This window comes from Porites lutea, chromosome 11 (assembly GCF_958299795.1).
Source record: "Porites lutea chromosome 11, jaPorLute2.1, whole genome shotgun sequence".
Taxonomy (NCBI): domain Eukaryota; kingdom Metazoa; phylum Cnidaria; class Anthozoa; order Scleractinia; family Poritidae; genus Porites; species Porites lutea.
In genome coordinates this window covers 4,821,318-4,831,030 of record NC_133211.1, presented here as the reverse complement: position 1 = coordinate 4,831,030, position 9,713 = coordinate 4,821,318, and the positions used below count along the sequence as shown (strand labels likewise).

The window sequence follows — 9,713 nt, the reverse complement described above, 5'->3', positions numbered from 1 at the left end:
ATCAGCTGTATTAACAACAACAGATACAATTTCCATTTTCCTCTATGAAGTACTTTATGGATGCACTAAACTACAATCCCTACCCATTCATATACCCCCTGCCAGAAAAACATAAACCTTTCGAGCAGAAAATCCCCGCATACAATAGGGACTACCCAACCCCCGCCAAAGGTGTGTTAACTGAGGGAGCTAAGATTAAATGTTGTAGATATGTCAAATTTTCATATTTTTAGCATTATAACAGCAATTTTTATTGTCATAACAGCCTTTAAACTGAGTTAAAATTTCAAGGCAGCCACCATGAAAAAACAGAGCAAATTTTTCCAGCAGAATTTAAAATTCAATTGCCCGCGAAAGATTTGTCGAATATTTAGGCTTGATTCTCAGTCCTGCCGCGATGTTCGGGAAATAAGTTCACCGGCGCTCCTACCCGGGGCGGACCCGAGAGAGCGGCTGAAATCGAGCCTATCGATTTATCAAAAGGGTCCTTTCTACTACAGCGCATCAACTAAAACTGTTCTGTTGTAAGCACAGCTGCTAGGCTGGACTTATAAGGCATTTTATGCGAATCAAAAGTACATTCCCTATCCCCCACCTTACCGAGCACGGAGAACGTTGGGCCTCAGAAAACACACACAGCTTATACACATCTTGTCCGGGTTATATTGATTTCCCTCCTAGAGTTCACTTGACATCTAGCTATTGTTGTTGCAGTAGTTTTTCGTGTAAGGGACTAGGTATTTGCTCATAACTTTGACAAACTTCCGGTGATAGGGCGTCCCAACTATAAGCACCTAAGGTTCAGGGCCACCTTAAATTGAACCTCTTTCCAATTTCTGACACCTGCACCCAGAATTTTTACATTAACGAAACTGTATAATAGGGAACTCAAGCAAAGACGTTTTTGAGCCACGCACGTCAACCGGAAGTGGACTTTTTTTCATTCTTGAGCGGTATTTTTGCCCAAATTTTTGGACAAATCGTCTCTATAACAAGAAAGAGACTAAGAAATACAAATTTGGTAGAGTCAATTTATGTTTAAGTGAAAAAGATCGCTCTTCTGGTCGACGTGTGTCGCTCAAACGCCCTTGTTTAAGCTCCCAAGTATCTTATACAAAGTTTTTTGAAAAATGTGTTGTATATTTCACTGTAAAAATAACAATTTATTGAGCTCTGTAACATTTTCCAAGACGACTTTCAAGTACACGCAGTGCTGAAAATGAACAAAACTTTGATTACGTGGCCTCTCCAGTCATGTAATGCAGTCATAGGCTATACTAAAGTTACATCTTCTCCTTCCTTCGCCACCTCTTTGCGACCGCGAGAGCCGTGCACCTGAGGCTTTTTGCAACAGTAAAGGTTGTAATCCTCGTCCAAAGCCTCTGCTTGCTCCACGGTCTGTGGCATCTGTGCTGTTAAAGTTTCTGGTAGCCAAAACGCCAAAATACCGGCAGCCAGGCCCACAACACCAAATATAAGTAGCGGGAATGTTTTCCTCAAATTTGGAAGATCAGCCTGGAAAGGAAGAAAATAACTAAGAACACTAAACAAAAACACACTGAAAAACTATTGCTATCTGGTTAAGGCAAAGAAAAATATTATAGAAGAGAGAATACTGAAAATACATTATTACCAGAAGGACGACATATGGAGAAACTATTCCTCCAATCCGAGCAATCATTGAGCACAATCCTACACCGTTGTTCCTATGAAGACGTAAATAATAATGTTTTAATCAAGGAAAAGCATTACTAACGACAAAATCATAACACGGAACCGCCTTAGAGGATATTATACAACTATCCCCCAAAGGGGAGGTGAATAGTGGAGTATATACTGAGATGCGAAGCGTCGAGGTACATGTCTAGCGCTATGAACCGACCCTGAGGGGGATAGTTGTTTTAGAATTTACCAAATCGGTTGGGAAAAATCAAAAAGGAACTTTCTGTAAATAAACGACGTCACTTAGTTAGAGTTTGTGCACGTTTCAATTGACAGTGTTTCGGGGATCATTTTTTATCATTTTGTTGCAAACTCAATGAGAAAATTTTTTTCCATCGGCCAGTAAACACCGACAAGCCAAATTTTGTCTCTTTCTTGGTATTTGTTGGTTCAGCTGCTTCATTTACTGCGGTCTTTCGAAACTGTCGCGAAACGAGAAGCCGTTTGAATCCCGTCCCAAAACAGTGAATATCCAAGGACACGGGAGTTACGGGAGCCAATCAGAACGCGCAAAAATTGCTATCCACTGATTTGGTGAATACTAATAAAAAATATCTGCAAGTACTATCAGTCGCTAATACAACCTAGTTTTGAACAACGTTCATAGATAGGAAAAAGCGAAAAAAAAAATCAAATTGCCTGAAAAATAGGAATTCGAATATACATTTAAAGCGAGATGCGGCTTCGTTAGCATTCAGTCAGTTTAGTGTTAGGTAAGGGTATTCTTAAGCTCCGAACGCTCATGTGGAGGGGTCTCCAAATCTAGAGGGGCAAACGTGTTCTTAACTACGGTTTACCACGGCGTAGGCTTCCTCGTCTTCTCATAAGAGTTTCCCAACACTTGACACTTATTCCCGCCATTTGTCCCAAAAACCAGTGGTATTAACATAAACTTCACACCTGCTCGTCTCTTATTCTCAATATCTCAAATGTAACGTAATAATCGAGCCTCGCCCCATAAAATGTAATCCAAGGCAGTCTTAGATTCTGGATTCCACACAGTGGATTCCGGATTCCAGAGCATAGAGTTCCAGATTACACGAGCAAAATTTCCCGGATTCCGGAATTTAGATTACCTACATGGGGAGACCAACGGGCAAAGATCTGATCAATGTACCTTTCTGGGAAACTACCCACCTACCCCTCCCCTAAACCAACATTAACAGTTACTTCTCACTTATGGCAAAAACTTTGGCTTAGGGGAGTGGTGTTTTCCAGAAACATATAATGATCCCAAAGATCAATGTCGCAAGTAACCTGCGTGGCTCAAAAGGCAAAGGAAAAGTGGGAAATGGAGTGTGCGAGGACTCGAATGGGTCGCGAAAAAGGGAACATTGACTTTCAAACGATCATTAGAAAGGGAACTAGCTTGTTAGACTGTGAGACTCCATACCTTATTACAGTCGGATAAAGCTCAGCCGTGTACACATAGACAGAGTTGAAGGTAGAAATTACGAAGAACTTTGCAATCATCACGAAAATGACAACGGCGACATGGTATTCTGAAAATATAAACTCAAGATCATTCTAATGATCATGATGATAATAATAGTGATAATGTTAACAATAACAACAACAACAACAATAATAATAATAATGATGATGATGATGATGATGATGATGATGGTAAGGAATAAAAATCCCTACGGCTCCCCAGACAATTTACAATCCCTTCTACAGTGATATAAGAATTTGTAAAACATTCATTCTATAGGAGATCAATGAAACGTACCCAAGGTAATGCTCAAAGCTGTGAAGAAAGCAAAGGCTCAAGTGAAAGACGAATTAATTCATGTAGTGATTAACTCTAGAAGTACCTTTACGATAGGAGAGAGTCGACTGCAATCGGACAACGATAACTATTATCATTAACTAATCAGACTATGTATCATCTCACCATCACTGCTTGGCATTGCCAAAGCCAAAAGACAGGCCACACCACAAAATGTCATGTAGGAGGAGTAAGTCAAACGGCGACCAAATCTGCCCAATAGAAATTAAAATTACAACAAAATAACACACTCCACAACTTGATTTAAGGAGATGTGACGGATAGTGTAAGGAGAGGCAGACACCCATATAGTGTGCGCCACTTTAGAGTTTAAGAGGGGCCTCTCGCACGGGTTTCCTGTACCAGAGTAGTAGACATGTAAAAAAGTCTAAAACAATATCAGGAAAAGTAGGTTTTTATTCTAATGGCTAGCCTTCTTAGACATACATTTTTCGTGAGGCACACAAACGAAACTTCAGTGTATGCTCTAAAACAAATTCGGCCCCGTGTCTCTTTTGCACCTTTTTCTGTCCATCTTGCTACCCCCTCAAAGTATTTGTGCCGCCGTGGACCTACCTGTAAAAAACAACAAACTCCCCAAATTTGAATAGAAGGGAGAGGGGAAGGGTACACTGAGATTCTTTTATTTTCCGAAGTACCCCATTTAAGGAAAGTGTCTCAACAATTTTGTCGCCGATTGTGGCTAAACTTAGCAGTTTCAATCGACCAACATCAACGTTCGGCAATACTTTAATGAACTGTAAAACAATAACTTCGATTTTTAAACAACGTTCTTTTATTAGCCTTTCTCACATCTCAAATCATTGCAATGCACGGCTCATCTTAACACAAACGTCGGGTGATTTTCCTTTCAACTTATGGCTACTTTATTATTCTAACAGGCAATTTGGTGATAGCTGTTTCGCACCTTTGCAAGCAATAGCAACATACAGCAATAGATGGGAAGTCAACCACAAGCAGTATAAAGAAATTAAGGTACATATTCCCTGCCAGATTCCTAACATTGTAGTTCAGTCCATAGAAAATCAAGGCGTTGGCTATCCTGAAAGGGAAAAATAGCTAAATTAGTACACTTTTTTGTATAATAACGTCTGTTTCTGAGCTGAGGATAGGCCGGGACAGAACTTTTTTACGCTGGCGGCGATTTGGGCCTAAACGAGCGTTGGGTGGTTCTGTTTCTATTAGCTTACAACAAATGACTTCAAGAATGACCTTTTTGAGGTTAGTGGATACCTTCAGATGGAAGTAAAAGTAGTAATAACTAAAATGTCCATGGACAAGTTCAAAATAGCGCACAAAGTGAAGGGCGAAAGGGAATCTCAATGAACGATGACCAGACAGTTGGCCTTTCCGCGTCAGATTAGTCTGATAAAGGATCTTATTTCCAAGGATTCGAAAGACTGGTCTGAGGAGTGGGAATCCAACCTGGAGTTCAATGAACCCATCGGTTCCAGCAGGCGGAAAATTGAATCAAAATAGCAGAAAGGGTCTTTAAAAATTCGGGAACATATTCAGCATTTTTCAAGTCCCACTTCCTTAAGCTAAAAAAGTGAAAATAAAATAGTAATTAAGAAGGCAACCCGTTGCAGATAACCATAATTTAAGACTGCATGATTCTTAAAACGAATATCATAGAAGGAAGGGAATGAAATTTCTCAAACAAATTTCGATAGGCAATTGACAATAACAGCCCAAGAAAAAGATCGTTTCGACCATTCGTTCTAATATAGCTGAGTGGAGTGCTTCATGTCTACTCAGAGTAGTCCCATTGCTGTTAAATCATCACTCTCTCTCTATGTCAATAGTCGGCTCAGTGGAAGTCGCCGAACCTTCTACCGGCCAGTTTGGTTTTCGACCGAGCGGAGGCTGCATTTGTGGTCTTTCATTTCCACAGCTTTGCGAAAAAAAGTGATCTCACTATTGATCCCAGTGGAAGTCGAAAAGTGGAGTTGTTTGAAAATGAAAAGAGAGCGCAAAAATCGAACGGAAGTAATCTTATACAAGCGCTTATTGTGCCAGATTCCTGAGAAGTATTTGTGGGCGGAGAAGGTTTAATAAGCGAGGGATTGTTTTTAATCGCCTTTTTGTCGACTAATATTTTTCGTTTAGAGGGGACACTTGAAGAAGCTATAACTTCGAGGGAACTTGATCGATTGACTTAGAATTTGGGGTAATGTTATTTTAATGTGTAAGCAACAAAAACATGTCGGGGAATTTTTTATCTCATAAACGTTTTTTGTTGACAGGCATTTTTTTACGATCAGCCAACTTCTTTTTTAACGTTATTTTCAATTGGTAACTTTCGAAAATGGGAAAACCGCGACACGCATTTTTAGGGCTTTGACTATCCAAACACTTGAATTAACAAATCAAATCAGTGACAAATAAACAGTCCTTTGAGTTTTAGCTTTCGAAAGCTGATTCGATCGCTCGCATTAAAAAATCCTAAACAAGATTGACAGTACAATTTTTCAAAAAACTGTTGGATTATTAAGAAAGCCATTAAATAAGCTTTAATTTGATATAGGTTTTAGGTACCTGCATTTGAAACGGAACGCGCTACATAGCTTGCGCGTGAGACACCTCTCAAGGTATCCAGTAACTTGAAGGTTCAGCCGGGGTAGAGGAGTAAGACCGAGTAAGCGTTTAATTCTTACCAGTTAAGGAACATGATCAAGCTTCGCTTCCGTAACTTGGGTGTTTTCATGGTGTCAAGAATTCCGTACTTCTCGTCAACAGACTTTCTTGCGTCGTTCTTCCTAACCTCCTGTATGACGTGTTTGAGATGCTTAGAGTCCACAGTCACGTGATTGTACTTAGCGTATTTAAGTAACACCTCGTTCGCTTCTTCTAAGTGGTTGTTAGCAATAAGCCAACGGGGAGAGCGAGGAATCCACCTGAAAACAAGGAATTTCCGCATGCCAAAAGAAAGTCATTTTGTTTTATACTAATTCCAATGGGGGGAAAATGGGTCATACAATTAAAGTAAGATGTAAGTAAGTAGTTAGTCTTCAGTATTTCGATTTATGTAGCCTGTTCCAGGCGTTCAGATAGTGGGGAGCGGTGCGAAGTAAAAGGAGCGCGAAAAAATAAAAGCGAGGGAGGGGGAGAGGGAAGCTATCTGAACGCTTGGAACAGGCTAAACGTAAATGTTTTTTTTTTTTCATTTTTATCTCGGTTATTTGCTTGTTATTGCTTCTAAGGGCAGTCCCTTTCTTTATCTTGTGATATATGATACCCACCACAACATAAATCGTAGCCTCTCTCACCTCTCCCCCTCCCTCGCTTTTATTTTTGCGCGCTCCTTTTACTTCGCACCGCTCCCCACTATCTGAACGCCTGGAACAGGCTAATTTAAGTTATAATCATGATAATGGAACAGAAAACTTTCGGATTTGTTTCTTAACACGAGCGAGTTTTTTTAAGCGTTTGCCAAACTGCTTCCTTAAGTTTTCGCGGTCAATCATGATTTTTGCTCGTCACCTTAAATGTTCCTTCCCTGAGTTACCTTTGTGACATTTACTCGATGTTGCTACCATCCGCTCGTTCCTGCGAATAGACTCACACTGAAAATCGATCCTGGTCTCTGGGCAACTTAGGAATGGCAAATGAGAGCTAGTTTACGCTTCTAAGGTGGGCAGGAAATTCTCTCTTAGTGTTTGAACATGTGGCAAGCTAATTAAGTGCTGCCTAGATAATAGGGAAATATGGTTCAGCTATTCTTTACTAAAGGAAATGAATCACTCACCACCAAACGACGAGTGGCAAAAAGCTTGGTAACGAGACAGCTAACATGAGGTGTCGCCAATTTGGGATCAAGTAAGCAAGCAAGGCGAGAACACATCCTCCAACGCTGAGAAACAGCATGTTTATCATTCCAACGAACGATCGATGGACAGTAACAACCATTTCCGCGCAGTAAACAAATCTGACCAATAAACAGCCAATGGTACCAGCACCAGCGAAAAAACGCAAGAGTGAAAAAAGCGATAGGCAGTCCGCAACAGCAGAAGCCACTGCAAAGGTCGCCTGTCGAGCAAGAACAGGAGAGCCAAGCAAATATTATTCATATAACTGACAGTCGGCTCAGTTAACTTACTCCGCTATGATTAAAGAAAGATCGTTCTCCACGTTTACGGAAAACGACAGAAATGACCACGTCGTCAATTTTCCAGACATTTTTCCCGTCTGCCATTTTCGTCGTCAAGAGTTTGGTTCTCTCGTTCAAGAAAAGCATAAGTAAAAGCTGACGTTTTTATCGTTGTCTAAAGAATTGTTAACGTTTTTGAAGAAGTCGTTTTTTATGATGAGGCCAAAGTCTTACTAAGAAAAACCTTAAGTTCCACCAAGAAGGTGGAGCATAGCAAAAGTAAATTAATGAAAACGCGCCAGTCAGTGTCACAGGATAATATAACATTCGGGCAGTGTTCCATCTGAAATCTTTGCAAGATTATTCTGACCTTGTATTGCCATCACGCGCTTTATATGATATACAAGAAAGTTTCTCCTCTTTTGAAATTCACTATATCTGCTACACGCAGACAGGCTACTTAGATGATGGTTTTCATAACCTTTAATTCATCCCAGCATCTTTATAAAGCTAAGCCCCAACCAAATAAGGCGGGCCCCTTCCCCCCTTCCCCGCATAACAATAAATAATCCACAAAACACGGACACTGTTAACCTTCAATGAATAAGTGAAATATTTCTTTTACGTTCGAACTGTATTTAAACCCCTTTTTGATAATTACAGTCTTTTATAAAATGTATGGAACCTTACACTCCTCTGTCTTTGTGGTGGTAATAGTTTCTTATGAAAATTAATCTCGTACCTTTTGCTCTTGTCCTCACGAGTTCGTCGAGAAACTTAGAACGATGGCGAGAGTGCTAAGCAGGCTAAGTATCACTATAAAGGGAAAAAAAATGCTTACCAGAAATCCAATGCTCATGAAGAATGAGATTTTCCTTCCGAAGTGATCAGAAATGCTGCTAAATGCAATGGCGCCAACCAGCAATCCTGCCATATACACAGCTTGAGTCATTGCTTTGAGATGCCTCCGGTCACAGAGAAGATGCCACTGAAAAATAAGTGTTAATTTTTACTACTAAGTTTCCCTTTTAAAGGTCACCTTTGCGTAAAAACATAGAAGTGTGGCCGTCTTAGTGCAGTTTAGTTCGTCACTTGAGTTTGCGTGACAAGTCAAACATTGGAGACTTTGATCGGACGTTCGTCACTTTCGAAGCTTTTTAAAAGGGGTCCACTATATCGTGTAATCCCTGAACGCTTTCCCACTGCCGCACTAGAGATATTTCAACAATGCACATTATTTTGGTTGAACATACTGTTTATCAATGTGTCAGACTACCTTTGCGATGAACACTTATCAAATAAACAACGAATTTACTCATTATAAATTATATACCTCGGAGACAGTGCTAGTAAATGGACCTTGAAAATCGTACTTTTGGCAACTTGGGCAGCATTTTCCAGGATCGCAAGTCTCATTTTTAGGCGCGGAAACACAAGAGAAACGCGGCGAGGCAGCGTAGAAGACCTGAATCAGAAGTTGTGCTCCGGTAGGAATGGAGATCAGACAGAGGAAGGCGTATAAAGCGACCTGATAACGGCCAAATCCTCCAGTGAGCCTTAAAAGGTCATCAAACTCGTAAATTTTGTTTTCTTTGTCTTTCTTGGTAGATTCTTGAAAATCGGCTGTTTCATTCATTTCAGTCATTTTGGCTTATTCTATGTGGTAAGCAAATTCAAGCAATATATATCTGGTGTCATGTCACGACCTTTTTGCTTCATTGAAAATCATTGAATAATTACTTATTAGCTACTTAGCACATCGTCACGAAAGCAAATCAAGTGATTGTTTGCGTGTTTTGGATATTGTTCTATCACACAACACTCTCACCTCGCACTCATTGAATATATTCATTTATAGAAGAGTTGATCGAGCACCTTCAAATAGAAACTTGGTGCTTGCTTACGGACTTTGCAATCCATAACAAGGAGTACCCTCCAACCCAACTTGTGCAACGTTCAAAATTCAAATGCAAGCGAATCTATCAAAGTGGGTCCTTTACATTTCTACCACATAGCCTACAAGCAAACTCTCTGGGAAGCTTTAACTTGCTTGTAGGCAAGGTATCACACCAAAGGACGAGAGAAAAGGAAAGCTCGGGGATACTCCCT

The 9,713-nt window shown here is 40.2% G+C and overlaps 1 protein-coding gene across 1 annotated transcript; it reads right to left on the bottom strand.

Moving 5' to 3' along the window:
* Positions 1-1,148: 1,148 nt before the first annotated feature.
* LOC140952203 (organic cation transporter protein-like) lies at positions 1,149-9,516 on the bottom strand. Its single transcript, XM_073401624.1, has 9 exons — positions 8,938-9,516; positions 8,446-8,592; positions 7,263-7,543; positions 6,172-6,411; positions 4,422-4,556; positions 3,620-3,705; positions 3,116-3,224; positions 1,634-1,706; positions 1,149-1,515 (listed from the first exon to the last, which is right to left on the bottom strand). The coding sequence occupies exons 1-9, from the start codon at positions 9,247-9,249 to the stop codon at positions 1,273-1,275; spliced, it is 1,626 nt and encodes a 541-aa protein (XP_073257725.1). The 5' UTR covers positions 9,250-9,516; the 3' UTR covers positions 1,149-1,272.
* Between the last annotated feature and the right edge of the window lie 197 nt (positions 9,517-9,713).